At 68.0% G+C, this 13,450-nt stretch overlaps 3 protein-coding genes across 6 annotated transcripts; all 3 read left to right on the forward strand.

The window, feature by feature from the left end:
• The first annotated feature begins 441 nt into the window (after window positions 1–441).
• LOC142093628 (interleukin-1 family member 10-like) lies at window positions 442–2,999 on the forward strand. Of its 2 annotated transcripts, XM_075174997.1 has the most exons (5): window positions 442–526; window positions 751–811; window positions 923–1,011; window positions 1,094–1,218; window positions 2,700–2,999. In XM_075174997.1, exons 1-5 carry the CDS (start codon window positions 523–525, stop codon window positions 2,907–2,909), a joined length of 489 nt encoding a protein of 162 aa, XP_075031098.1. In that variant the 5' UTR covers window positions 442–522; the 3' UTR covers window positions 2,910–2,999. The 2 variants fall into 2 exon arrangements, with proteins under 2 accessions (XP_075031098.1, XP_075031097.1); XM_075174996.1 differs by having other exon boundaries at window positions 470–811.
• Window positions 3,000–3,788: 789 nt separating this feature from the next.
• Window positions 3,789–6,848, forward strand: LOC142093627 (interleukin-36 receptor antagonist protein-like). The gene is made up of 6 exons (XM_075174995.1): window positions 3,789–3,936; window positions 4,098–4,134; window positions 4,255–4,397; window positions 4,985–5,137; window positions 5,219–5,343; window positions 6,645–6,848. Exons 2-6 carry the CDS (start codon window positions 4,106–4,108, stop codon window positions 6,843–6,845), a joined length of 651 nt encoding a protein of 216 aa, XP_075031096.1. The 5' UTR covers window positions 3,789–3,936; window positions 4,098–4,105; the 3' UTR covers window positions 6,846–6,848.
• Window positions 6,849–10,202: 3,354 nt separating this feature from the next.
• On the forward strand, window positions 10,203–13,105 carry LOC142093558 (uncharacterized). 3 transcript variants are annotated; one of them, XM_075174825.1, is made up of 3 exons: window positions 10,203–11,719; window positions 12,017–12,402; window positions 12,498–13,105. In XM_075174825.1, exons 1-3 carry the CDS (start codon window positions 10,308–10,310, stop codon window positions 12,899–12,901), a joined length of 2,202 nt encoding a protein of 733 aa, XP_075030926.1. In that variant the 5' UTR covers window positions 10,203–10,307; the 3' UTR covers window positions 12,902–13,105. The 3 variants fall into 3 exon arrangements, with proteins under 3 accessions (XP_075030926.1, XP_075030927.1, XP_075030925.1); XM_075174826.1 differs by having other exon boundaries at window positions 10,203–10,836; window positions 11,173–12,402; window positions 12,498–13,104; XM_075174824.1 differs by having other exon boundaries at window positions 10,203–12,402; window positions 12,498–13,103.
• Window positions 13,106–13,450: the final 345 nt, after the last annotated feature.

Raw genomic sequence — 13,450 nt, forward strand, 5'->3', positions numbered from 1 at the left:
TGCGCCGCTCTCGCCCCGCACACACTGCGCATGCGCCACCCTGTCTCCTCACACACTGCGCATGCGCAGCGGCATTCCCCTCACACACCGCGCATGCGCCACCCGCCGACGGCCACTCACTGGTCCCCACGATGCACCTACGGGTGCCCGCAGGGTTCCCGGCGGCGGCCCGCCTCGCTTCACTGCGCATGCGCCGCCGCCGCAGAAACACACGCATGCACAACGCGCCCCGCCCGGTGGCGCAGCAGGGAGGGCGCCGCCCCCCTAGCTCTGAGGTTGGCAGTTCGAGCCCCGCCTAGGCCAGCTCCGAGGGGCCCGGTCATCCCCGGGTGTGTCCCGGTGTGCCCCCCCGGGGCGATCGGCCTCGGTTGCCACCCCCGGCCGTGCCGAGCCCTCCGGCGGGGCGGAGCCAACCCTTCACACCCTGCCAGCAGTGTAGCAACACCACCACCAACCTCCTTCCTTCCTTCCTTCCTTCCTCCCAGCCGCTGCCCCCAGGGCTTGGCCGGGGTGGGGGGTCCCATGGGTGAGCGGGTGACCGGGGACCCCCCGGAGAAGGGCCCTGACGAGGCGGGAGGGGAAGCGGAACCGCGGGGACGATTGCGCCACCGGCAGCCCCCCGCCTCCGCGAGCTGGAAATTTCGGGAGGGATTATAAAGGCGGGGGGGGGGGACGCCGCGGGCGGCGGGCATCGGGGCGCCATGGCGTGCCAGCCCGCGCTCACCCTCGCCCTCCTCTTCCTCTGCGTAGAGGCCGAAGGCTTCGCCCTCTGCCACGCGCCCGCCCTGCAGACCAAAGTTTTCCAGTATCGGTAAGTAGGGGTTGGGGGGGGGCGGGGGGAGCACCCATGGGTGACACCTTCGAGGGGAGGGGGGTGTCAGGGTGCTGGGGTGGGCACCGTTGGCACCGTTGTCCCCGGCAGGATTTGGGACGTCAACCAGAAGTCGCTTTACCTGCGCAATGACCAGCTGGTGGCCGGGCACCTGCAAGGGGCCAACGCTGCCCTCGAAGGTGAGATGGGGACATGGGGACATGGAGGGGACACACACATGTTGGGTGCGTCCTGATGGCCCCGTGTGTGTCCCCCGCACAGAGAAGGTGTTTTGGGTGCCCAACCGCGCCTTCGAGCCCACCCGGCTGCCCGTCATCCTGGGCATCCAGAATGGCACCCGCTGCCTGGCCAGCCCCCCCGCCAGCCAGCCCACCCTGCAGCTGCAGGTCAGGGGACACCTGGGGACGGGGGCACCAGAGGGACGGGGACACCATGGGGACGGGGACACCAAAGGGATGGGGACACCATGGGGAGGAGACACTGAGGGATGGGGACACCATGGGGTCGGGGTCACCAAAGGGTTGGGGACACCATGGGGAGGAGACACCGAGGGATGGGGACACCATGGGGACGGGGTCACCAAAGGGTTGGGGACACCATGGGGAGGAGACACCAAGGGATGGGGACACCATGGGGACGGGGTCACCAAAGGGATGGGGACACCATGAGGACAGGGACACCAAGGGATGAGGACACCATGGGGACGGGGTCACCAAAGGGATGGGGACACCATGGGGATGGGATCACCACAGGGATGGGGACACCATGAGGACAGGGACACCAAGGGATGAGGACACCATGGGGACAGGGTCACCAAAGGGATGGGGACACCATGGGGATGGGGGCACCAAAGGGATGGGGACACCATGGGGAGGAGACACCGAGGGATGGGGACACCGTGGGGACGGGGTCACCAAAGGGTTGGGGACACCATGAGGAGGAGACACCGAGGGATGGGGACACCATGGGGACGGGGGCACCAAAGGGATGGGGACACCATGGGGAGGAGACACCGAGGGATGGGGACACCATGGGGACGGGGTCACCAAAGGGTTGGGGACACCATGGGGAGGAGACACCGAGGGATGGGGACACCATGGGGACGGGGGCACCAAAGGGATGGGGACACCATGGGGACGGAGTCACCAAAGGAATGGGGACACCATGAGGACAGGGACACCAAGGGAGGGATGGGGACACCATGAGGACAGGGACACCAAGGGATGAGGACACCATGGGGACGGGGTCACCAAAGGGATGGGGACACCATGGGGAGGGGACACCAAAGGGACAGGGACACCTTAGGGATGAGGGCACCAAAGGGATGGGGACACCACAGGGATGGGGATGCCACGGGGACAGGGATGCTAAAGGGATGGGGACATTGAAGGGATGGGGACACCACGGGGACGGGGACACCATGGGGACAAGGGCCCATGGGGATGGTGGGGATGGGCATCACGGGGCTGGGGCATCACAGGGTTGGGGACACCATGGCGAGGGGGCACGTGGGGGTCACGGGGACATCATGGGGATGGGGACACCATGGGGACAAGGGCCCATGGGGATCATGGGGATGGGCATCACGGGGCTGGGGCATCACGGGGTTGGGGACACCATGGGGAGGGGGCACCTGGGGGTCATGGGGACATCATGGGGATGGGGACACCATGGGAATGGGGACACCATGGGAATGGGGACACCACAGGGCTGGGGCATCACAGGGCTGGGGACACCATGGGGAGGGGGCTCTTGGTGACCACAGGGAGACACCACAGGGCTGGGCCACCATGGGGACAGGGCCACCGCAGGGCTGGAGACCACCAGCCGGCTGCCGGTGACGTTCCGGTGCCGGTGCCTGCCGCAGGACGCCGACATCAGGGAGCTGCCCCACGCCGGGGTGGCCTCGGCCGCCTTCACCTTCTTCCGCTCCTACAAGGACGGGCTGTGGCGCTTCGAGTCGGCCGCCAACCCCGGCTGGTTCCTCTGCACCTCGGCGCGCGGCCACCAGCCCCTGGGGCTCTCCCGGCACCCCGATGCCACCCACCTCCTCGACTTCTACTTCCAGCTCTGCTGAACCCCCTCGTCCCTGGGGACGGTGACGTGTGTCATCCCCCCACCCCCACCCCGGGGACGATGACATCCCCCCAGGGACGGTGACATCCTCACCCCAGGGATGGTGGCATCCCCCCCAGGATGGTCACATCCCCCTGGGGACGGTGACATCCTCACCCCAGGGATGGTGGCATCCCCCCCCCAGGGATGGTGACATCCCCCTGGGGACAGTGACACCCCCCCAGGATGGTGCCATCCTCACCCAGGGGACGGTGACATCCCCTGGGAATAAAGACGCTTAGGACACCTCGGTCCTCGTGGCGTGGGTGGCAACGAGGAGGGAGGGACAGGGCAGGGCGCGCGGTGGCCCCCGGCGCCTGCGTCACCGCGGCGGGATGGCCGGCGTTGCGCCACCGGCTTCGTTAGGGACGGGGACGGGACGTCCCCAAGGCGGGGGGGGGTGACGCAACCCATGGGGCTGCCCCATAACCGGGCACCTCCCGGCTTCGACCCCTTCCCGGATTTGGTGGTGGCGGACACCTCCCCCCCCCGGCACGCCCCAACCGCCGCCGGCACGGCACGGCACGGCGGGGATGGGACACGTGGGACAATGGGGACAGGGCACGTGGGGACCATGGGGATGGGACACAGGGGACCGTGGGGGCTCATGAGGCCGTGAGAATGGGGCAGGTGGGACCGTGGGGACAGGGCGCGTGGGAGCTCGGGGACAGGGCTCACGGGACGGTGGGGACGGGGCACGCGGGACCCTGGGGACATGGCACAGGGGACATCCCAGCCACGGTGACCACGGACACGGGGGACACAGAGGACAGAGGGACCTGGTGACATTTCACCATCGCTCCGCGTCCCCGTCACCCATCCGCCCGCCGTGCCAGCTCCCGCCCAGCCCAGCTCACTCCCGGACAATTACTGGGGCGGGGTCTGTCCCCCCCCGCCCCGCCCGGCTCTATAAGAGCCACCGTCACCCCGGAGGGGGGGACACAACCCAGAGGACACGGGACAAGATTTTGGAAGCTGACGGATTGCAGGTATCGCTGGGGATGGGGATATTCTGAGAGCGTTCACTCTGGAGCCTACTGACAACTGGGAGCCTATTGGCAACCGAGAGACCGGGTGCATTGTGGCGGGGGGGGGGATCCCCCACCCGTGTCACCCATGTCACCCACGCGCTACCCTCTCTTTCGCGCAGGCTCAGCCATGTCCCACGCGTCCAGACCTCCCTTCAGGTGAGAGGTGACAGGGTGGGGACGGGGTTGTCCCTCCCCTCATACCCGGGGCCTGAGTGACCCAACGTGGCACCCACCCTCATCCCTCTCTCCCCCTACCTCCCCTCCCCGGGGCTGCAGGGCCGAGGGTCCCTGGGGACACCCGGAGTGGTCCCAGTCTCGCGGGCACCCGCTGGGTGTCATGAGCACGGGGACCGGGGACGTGGCGGAGCCTGTCATCGACCCCGACATGGTGGCCTTGTTCGAGGATTTCCTGGGAAAAGGTAGCGCCCGGCGGGCATGGGGGCCCTGTCCCCACGTGTCCCCCGTGTCCCCACCTGCCCCCTGTGTCCCCATCCCCGTGTCCCCATGTCTCCCATCCCCACATCCCTGTGATGCCCGTATGTCCCCATGTCCCCATGCACCCGTGATGCCCATGTCCCCCACCCATGTCCCCATGCGCCCACGTGCCCCCGTTCCCAGTCCCCATGTCCCCACGTGCCCATCACACCCGTGTCCCCCATCCCCATGTCCTCGTGTCCCCCATCCCCACGTCCCTGTGATGCCCACACGCCCCCATGTCACCAGGCACCTGTGACACCCCCTGTCCCCATGTCCCAGTGTCCCCCAATCCCACGTCCCTCTGATGCCCCATGTCCCCATGCACCTGTGACACCCCCGTGTCCTGTGTCCCCTGTCCCCGTGTCCCCATGTCCCCCATCCCCACGTGCCCATCACTCCTGTCTGCCCCATGTCCCCATGTCCCTGTGTCCCCCAATTCCTCTGACGCCCCACGCCCCCATGTCCCCACGCCCCCATGACACCCCTGTGCCCCCTCCCCGTGTCCCCATGTCCCCGTGTCCCCTGGCAGCGGACTCGGAGGTGACGGTGGCCTCGGCGGAGACGCGGCCCCTAGCGCAGCCCTACCACTACGTCATGCGGGACACGGAGCAGAAGGGGCTCTGCCTGCACAACGGGCGTCTGGTGGCCACCAGCCTGCAGGGTGCCAACGCCGCCCAGGAAGGTGGGTGCCCTGGGTGGGGCGGAGGTGGCACCTCCACCCATGGGTGCTCCCACCCACCCCACCCACCCTTTCTCCTGGTAGAACCCATCAGCGTGGTGCCCAACCGGTACCTGGAACGTCGGCGCTGTCCCCTCATCGTGGGCATCCGTGGTGGCACCCAGGCCCTCTCCTGCGGCACCGGCCCCGAGCCCCAGCTGAAGCTGGAGGTGAGCATGGGGGGCGTCATGGTGGGGGGTGGCCCAGGGTGGGGGGCACCCTGGGGTGGGGCACCCAGATGTGGAGTAACCCAAGGTGGGTCAACTCAAGGTGGGCAACGCAAGGTGGAGGCACCCTGAGGCGATGGGGACCCAAAGGTGGATCAACCCAAAGTAGACAACCCAAGGAGGGGGCACCCTGGGGTGGCGGAGACCCAAAGGTGGGTCAGCCCAAGGTAGACAACCCAAGGTGGGGGCACCCTGGGGTGGCGGAGACCCAAAGGTGGGTCAGCCCAAGGTAGACAACCCAAGGTGGGGGCACCCTGGGGTGGCGGAGACCCAAAGGTGGGTCAGCCCAAGGTAGACAACCCAAGGTGGGGGCACCCTGGGGTGGTGGAGACCCAAAGGTGGGTCAGCCCAAGGTAGACAACCCAAGGTGGGGGCACCCTGGGGTGGTGGAGCACCCAGAGGTGGGTCAACCCAAAGAGGACAACCCAAGGTGGGGGCACCCAGAGGTGGGGCAACCCAAGGTGGGTCAGCTCAAGGTGGGGCAATGCAAGGTGGAGGCACCCTGAGGTGATGGGGACCCAAAGGTGGATCAACCCAAGGTAGACAACCCAAGGTAGGGGCACCCTGGGGTGGTGGGTGTCCAGAGGTGGGTCAAGCCAAGGTGGACAACTCAAGGTGGGGGCACCCAGAGATGGAGCCATCCCAAGGTGGGGGAACCCAAGGTGGGGGCACCCTGGGGTGGTGGACATCCAGAGGTGGGTCAACTCAAGGTGGGCGACCCAAGGTGGAGGCACCCCGAGATGATGCCATCCCAAACTGGTGTCACCCTGAGGTGGTGACACCTGGAGGTGGGGATTCCCCAGGATGGTGTCACCTCATGATGGCATCACATGGAGGTGGGGTTTCTCCAAGATGGTGCCGCCTTGAGGTGGTGACACTTGGAGGTGGGGAGTCCCCAGGGTGGTGTCACCTCATGATAGCATCACCTGGAGATGGGGGTTCCTTGAGATGGGGGTTCCTTGAGATGGGCGTTCCTTGAGATGGTGCCACCTTGAGATGGTGGCACCTGGAGATGGGGGTTCCTTGAGATGGGGGCACCTGGAGATGGTGGCACCTGGAGAAGGGGGTTCCTTGAGATGGTGGCACCTGGAGATGGTGGCACCTGGAGATGGGGGTTCCTTGAGATGGGGGTTCCTTGAGATGGTGGCACCTGGAGATGGGGGCACCTGGAGATGGGGGTTCCCTGGGACGGTACCACCCCGGGCTGGTGTCCCAGTGGTGACATCCCCCCCCACCCATGACAGAACGTGGGGCTGCTGGACCTGTTCCGGCGGGGGGCCGAGGCCACCCCCTACACCTTCTACAAGACCTTTGGTGGCTCCACGCACACCTTCGAGGCGGCCGCCTTCCCCGGGCGCTTCCTCAGCACCGCCCCGGGGCTGGGGGAGGAGCTGGCCCTGGCCCCGCCCCCAGCCGTCACCGCCTTCTACCTGCACCGCAAGTGACCAGGGCACCCATGGGTGGGTGGGGGGGCACCCATGGGTGGGGGTGTCCTCTCCACCGTCAGTCCCCCCCGGGGTGGGGGAATAAAGTGATGGTGTTTGTCTCAGCTTGAAGTGTGTGGGTTGGGGGGGGGCAGGATGAGGCCCCGTGGGGCAGGATGAGGCCTCGTGGGGCAGGATCGGTCCGTGGGAGGGGCACGATCGGGCCCCGTGGGGCAGGATCGGTCCGTGGGGGAGGAGGATCGGGCCCCGTGGGGCAGGATCGGTCCGTGGGAGGGGCACGATCGGGCCCCGTGGGGCAGGATCGGTCCGTGGGGGGGGGAGGATCGGGCCCCGTGGGGCAGGATCGGTCGTGGGAGGGGCACGATCGGGCCCCGTGGGGCAAGATCGGTCCGTGGGGGAGGAGGATCGGGCCCCGTGGGGCAGGATCGGTCCGTGGGGGAGGAGGATCGGGCCCCGTGGGCAGGATCGGTCCGTGGGAGGGGCACGATCGGGCCCCGTGGGGCAGGATCGGTCCGTGGGAGGGGCACGATCGGGCCCCGTGGGGCAGGATCGGTCCGTGGGAGGGGCACGATCGGGCCCCGTGGGGCAGGATCGGTCCGTGGGGGAGGAGGATCGGGCCCCGTGGGGCAGGATCGGTCCGTGGGGGAGGAGGATCGGGCCCCGTGGGCAGGATCGGTCCACAGCGGAGCAGGACCAGGGGCCGGCCACGCCCAGGGGGCGTGGCCTCACCACGGGGCGTGGCCGGCGGCGAGTTTGTGTGCGCGCCCTTGCCCCGCCCCCGGCGGGAAGGGGGGAGGAAGGGGGCGGGGCCGGCGGTGGACACGCCCCGCGGCGCGCGCCGGCAGTGCCGGTAAGGGGAGGGGAGGGGAGGGCAGGGGAGGGGAGCGGGGGCGGGCGGGACCCCCGGGGGGTCCCCACGGCTCGGGGGGGGGCTCGGGGTCCCTTCGGGGCCCCCCCAGACCCCTCAGCGCTCACCAAGGCCCCCCTCCCCCCCGCCCTGGAGGGTCCCCCAAGCCTTAGGGTCCCCCCAAAAACCCTTGGGGCCCCCCCACCCCTGAGGGTCCCCCGGAACTCTTGGGGTCCCCCATGTCCCCTGAGGGGCCCGCACGACTCCTCTGGAGCCCCCACAGATCTCTGGGTCCCTCCCAATCTTTGGGGTCCCCCCTACCCCCTTTGGGGTCCCCCCTACACCCCTCGGGGTCCCCCCCAACCGTTGGGGACCCTCCCCAGCCCCGCAAAAGTTTTGGGGTTCCCCCATAGCCCTTGGGGTCCCCCTCACACCCTTCGGGGTCCCTCCCACCCCCTAGACTCTCCTTGTAAACTTTTGGGGTGTCCCACACACTCCTTGGGCCCCGCCTCCCCTCAGCCCCCCCCAACTTTTGGGTTCCCCTACAGCCTTTGTGGTCCCCCCCCTCTTTGGAATCCCCTCCCCTCACTCCCCCCCCATAACTCCTCCCCCATAGACCTTGGGGCCCCCCTCGAACCCCCCCATAGTCCTTTGGGGTCCCCCCCACCCCTTGGGACCCCCTCAGAGCCCCCTCATAACCCTTTGAGGTCCCCCCCACCCCTTGGGACCCCCCCAGAGCCCCCCCATAACCCTTTGGGGTCCCCCCCACCCCTTGGGACCCCCCCAGAGCCCCCCATAACCCTTTGGGGTCCCCCCCACCCCTTGGGACCCCCCCAGAGTCCCCCCATAACCCTTTGGGGTCCCCCCCACCCCTTGGGGTCCCTGCCCCGGTGGGGGGGCACTTGGGGGGGGGGTGTCCCATCGAGGTGGCCACCCCACAGTGCGCAGGCAGCACCCACTTTGGGGTGCACCCCCCCCACCCTAGGGACCCCCCCCCAAATACAAGCAGCTCCCGCTGCTGGGTACAAGACCCCCCCCCCACCTTGATTTGGGGACCCCCCCCCAGTGCTGCGGCAAGACCCACCCTTGGGTGTGTCCCCCCCACTCGAGACACGGGTGCTGGGGGGGGGACGGGACACGGGTGGGTGAGCTGTGACACCCCCCCCCACCACCCCCCCCCGGTGGTGGCTTCTCTGGTGGCTGCTATGGGGTTGTGCTCCACGGCGCCCTACGTGAGCGCGAGGCGTGGGACGCGGCGTGGGGCGCGGCGTGGGGTGCAGCCCCCCCCAGCTGGAGGGGGGGGGGTGTCGGTTGGGTGCCCCCCACCCCCCAGCTCCCATCCCCCTTTCCTGCCCCGGCAGAGCCGGAAGCCGGCGGCGGTGGCGGTGACGCGGGTGACGTGGGGGCCGTGACGTGGGGGCCGTGGGGTGACGCGGGGGACGGGGACGGGGTGCGGGTGCTGGGGTGCGGGTGCTCGGCCCCCACCCCTGCGCGGAGGTGCCCACCCTGACCCCCTCCCTCCCTCCCCCCCCTCCCCAGGCTCTCCCTCCCCCTCCTCCTCCTTCCTCCTTCCGTCCCTCCTTCCTCCTCTGATCCCTCCCCCCCTCCCTCCCTCCCTTCTCCCTCCCTCCTTCCTCCCTCTCTCCCTCCTTCCTCCTCTGATCCCTCCCCCCCTCCTCCCTCCCTCCCTCTCTCCCGCCTCCCTCCCTTCATCCCTCCTCCATCCTCCCCTTCCTCCCTCCTTCCTCTCTCTCTCCCTCCCTTCCTCCTCCCCCCCTCCCTTCTCCCCTCCCTCCCTTCTCCCTCCCTCCTTCCTCCGTCCTTCCTCCCTCTCTCCCTCCTTCCTCCTCTGATCCCTCCCTCCCTCCCTCCCTCTCACCTCCCTCCCTTCTCCCTCCCTCCTTCCTCCCTCTCTCCCTCCTTCCTCCTCTGATCCCTCCCTCCCTCCCTCCCTCCCACCTCCCTCCCTTCTCCCTCCCTCCTTCCTCCCTCTCTCCCTCCCTTCCTCCTCCCTCCCTCCCTCCTTCGTCCCTCCATCCTCCCTCCCCCTCCTCCTTCATCCTTCTCTCCCTCCCTCTCTCCCTTCTCCTTCCCTCCCTCGCTTCTCCCTCCCTTCTTCCTCCATCCTTCCCTCCCTCCCTTTCTTCCTTCTCCCTCCCTCCCTCCCTCGCTTCTCCCTCCCTTCTTCCTCCATCCTTCCTCCCTCCCTCCTTCCTTCATCTCTCCATCCTCCCTCCCCCTCCTCCTCCATCCTTCCCTCCCTCCCTTTCTTCCTTCTCCCTCCCTCCCTCCTCCCTCCCTTCTTCCTCCCTTCTTCCTTCCCTCTCTCCCTCCCTCCCTTCCTCCATCCTCCCTCCCTTCTCCCTCCTTCCCTCCCTCCCTCCCTCCCTCCTTCCCCCCTCCCTCCTCCCTCCATCCTCTCTCCCTCCATCCCCTCCTCCCCCCTCTCTCCCCTCTCCCTCCCCCGCTGCAGGGACCTCCCCCCACCCACCACCCCTCTCCTCCTGCTCCCCCCCGCAGGGACCTGGCCATGGGACCTGGCACCGGGACGCCGGGCAGGACGGGCAGCTGCCTGCACACAGCGGGCAGGCAGCCGTAGCGGCGGGCACCGCGCCATGGAGCCGGCGGGCACCCCCCCACCCACCCCCCTCCCCGGGGTCCTGGCGGCGCAGGACGCCATCGTTTTCTCGGGGGCGGGTGCCGAAGGGGTGACCCCCCCCGCCGTGGCACCCGCCGTGGCACCCGGTGGCACCGACGTCTTCTGGGCCAGCCTGATGCGAGCCCAGCTGTGCGTCTGGGAGCTGCAGGGTGCCATCGAGGGGCAGCCGGACGGCGGCGACCGCGACCACGCGCCGCAGGACATCTGGCACCACGGGGCCACGGCCGGGAGCGCGGCCACGGCGCCGAGCATCTCACACCAGCGGCGTGGTCCTGGGTCTCCGGAGGAGAGCATCTCGCACCAGCACCTGCCCACGGGTGGGAGCGTGTCACCCAAGTTCATGCCCACGGATGGGAGCATCTTGTGTGAGCACCAAGGCCGTGGATCCGCATGTGAGAGCATCTTCCACATGGCCATGGGTGGGAGCATCTCACCCACATCCATGCCCATGGATAAGAACATCTCACCCACGTCCATGCCCATGGGTAAGAACATCTCGCCCGAGTCCCTGCCCACGGATGAGAGCATCTTCCATGAGCACCAAGGCCGTGGATCCACATATGAGAGCATCTTCCACGTGTCCACAGGTGGGAGCATCTCACCCACGTCCATGCCCATGGATAAGAACATCTCACCCACGTCCATGCCCATGGATAAGAACATCTCACCCACGTCCATGCCCATGGATAAGAACATCTTGCCCATGTCCATGCCCATGAGTAAGAACATCTCACCTGAGTCCCTGCCCACGGATGAGAGCATCTTCCATGAGCACCAAGGCCGTGGATCCACATACGAGAGCATCTTCCACGTGTCTACAGGTGGGAGCGTCTTGCATGAGCATCTGCCGACAGATGGGACCATCTCAGCCAAGTCCATGCCCATCGATGGGAGCATCTTGCACGAGCACCAAAGCTGGGGATTCGCATATGAGAGCATCTCGCACGTGTCCATGGGTGGTAGCATCTCAAACGAGCACCGTGGCCATGTGCCTACAAATGGGAGCATCTCGCCCAGGTCCATGTCCATGGCTGGGAGCATCTCCCCCATGTCCGTGCCCGTGGATGAGACCATCTTGCAGGAGCATGTGCCCATAGATGGCACCATCTCGCCCAAATCCACGCCCACAGATGAGACCAACACATCCAAGTCCGTGCCCACAGATGGGAGCATCTCGCATGAGGTCCCAAAGGATGGGACCATCTCATACAAGTCCATACCCATGGATGGGACCATCTCACCCCAGTCTGTGCCCATGGATGGGACCATCTCACAGCAGCACGTGCCCACGGATGGGACCATCTCACCCAAGTTCACGCCCACGGATGGGACCATCTCACCCAAGTTCACGCCCACGGATGGGACCATCTCACCCAAGTTCATGCCCATGGATGGGATCATCTTACCCAAGTTCACACCTATGGATGGGACCATCTCGCCCAAGTCTGCACCCATGGATGGGACCATCTCACCCAAGTCTGCACCCATGGAAGGGACCATCTCACCCAAGTTCACACCTATGGATGGGACCATCTCACCCAAGTTCACACCTATGGATGGGACCATCTCGCCCAAGTCTGCACCCATGGAAGGGACCATCTCACCCAAGTTCATGCCCATGGATGGAAGCATCTCACCCAAATCTGTGCCCACGGATGGGACCACCTCACCCAAGTTCATGTCCACGGATGGGACCACCTCACCCGAGCACCGGGACCCCCAATGCAGCGAAGAGGAAGATGATGATGAAGATGACAATGGCTCCTCCTCCCGGGAGGAAGATGCTGAGGAAGACGAGGATCTGGAGGAGGAGGAGCCCCACTTCCACACCAACCCCCTCTTCCAGAGCCGGGTGCTGGCACCCATGGGTGCCCGGTGGGTGCCGGTCTACCGGCCCCACGGCGCCGCCCTGCAGCCGCTGCTCATCACCGAGGGGGACGACGCCATGGGGGGCACCGGGGAGGGACGGGGGTGTCCCCCCCCCACCCCCACCCCCCCACCCTTTGGGTGCCTCCCGGCAGGAGGGGACCTCGACAGCGCCGTGGAGCGGGGTGAGTGCGGGGACCCCCCAGCCTTGGGGTTTATTTTGGGGGGCACTGATGCTGATGGGGACTCCCCCCCCTGCTGTGTCTTCTCCCCCCCCCAGGACCCCCCCGACCCCCAGGCCTGGCGCTCTCCGACCCCCTGGATCTGCCCCCAGGATCTGGGGATACCCCCAGCCCCCTACGGCTGCAGCCAGAATGGGGATACCGGGACCCCCCTGGACCCCCAACCCCTTTGGAGATCCCGGGGGGGGGTGACCGGGACCCCCCAGCCCCGGTTACCCCCCAGCTGTGGCCTCAGGAGGGGGAGACCAGGATCTGCCCCTCCCCAGGCCCCCGACCCCCCCAAAGCCACCCCTGGGAGGGGGGTACCAGCCCCCTGCCAGGTCCTTGGCTCCCCCCGATTTGCCCCAGGGAGGGGGGTACCAGACCCCCCCAACCCCCCCAGATTTGCCCCAAAGAGGGGGGAACCAGCCCCCCGCCAAGCCCTTGCCCCCCCCCGATTTGACCCAGGCAGGGGGGTACCAGAAACCCCCAACCCCCCCATATCAGCGCACGGGAGGGGGGTACAAGCCCCCCCCCAACCCCCTGACCCCCCTAGATCTCCCCCAGCGCCCCTCCAGCCCCCTGTATCAGCCCATGGGAGGGGGGTACCAGCCCCCCCCCAACCCCCTGACCCCCCTAGATCTCCCCCAGCGCCCCCCCAGCCCCCCATATCAGCCCACGGGAGGGGGGTACCAGCCCCCCCCAACCCCCTGACCCCCCTAGATCTCCCCCAGCGCCCCCCCAGCCCCCCATATCAGCCCATGGGAGGGGGGTACCAGCCCCCCCCCAACCCCCTGACCCCCCTAGATCTCCCCCAGCGCCCCTCCAGCCCCCTGTATCAGCCCATGGGAGGGGGGTACCAGCCCCCCCCCAACCCCCTGACCCCCCTAGATCTCCCCCAGCGCCCCTTTAGCCCCCTGTATCAGCCCATGGGAGGGGGGTACCAGCCCCCCCCCAACCCCCTGACCCCCCTAGAACTCCCCCAGCGCCCCCTCAGCCCCCCAACCCCCCC

This window comes from Calonectris borealis, chromosome 27 (assembly GCF_964195595.1).
Source record: "Calonectris borealis chromosome 27, bCalBor7.hap1.2, whole genome shotgun sequence".
Classification (NCBI taxonomy): Eukaryota; Metazoa; Chordata; class Aves; order Procellariiformes; family Procellariidae; genus Calonectris; species Calonectris borealis.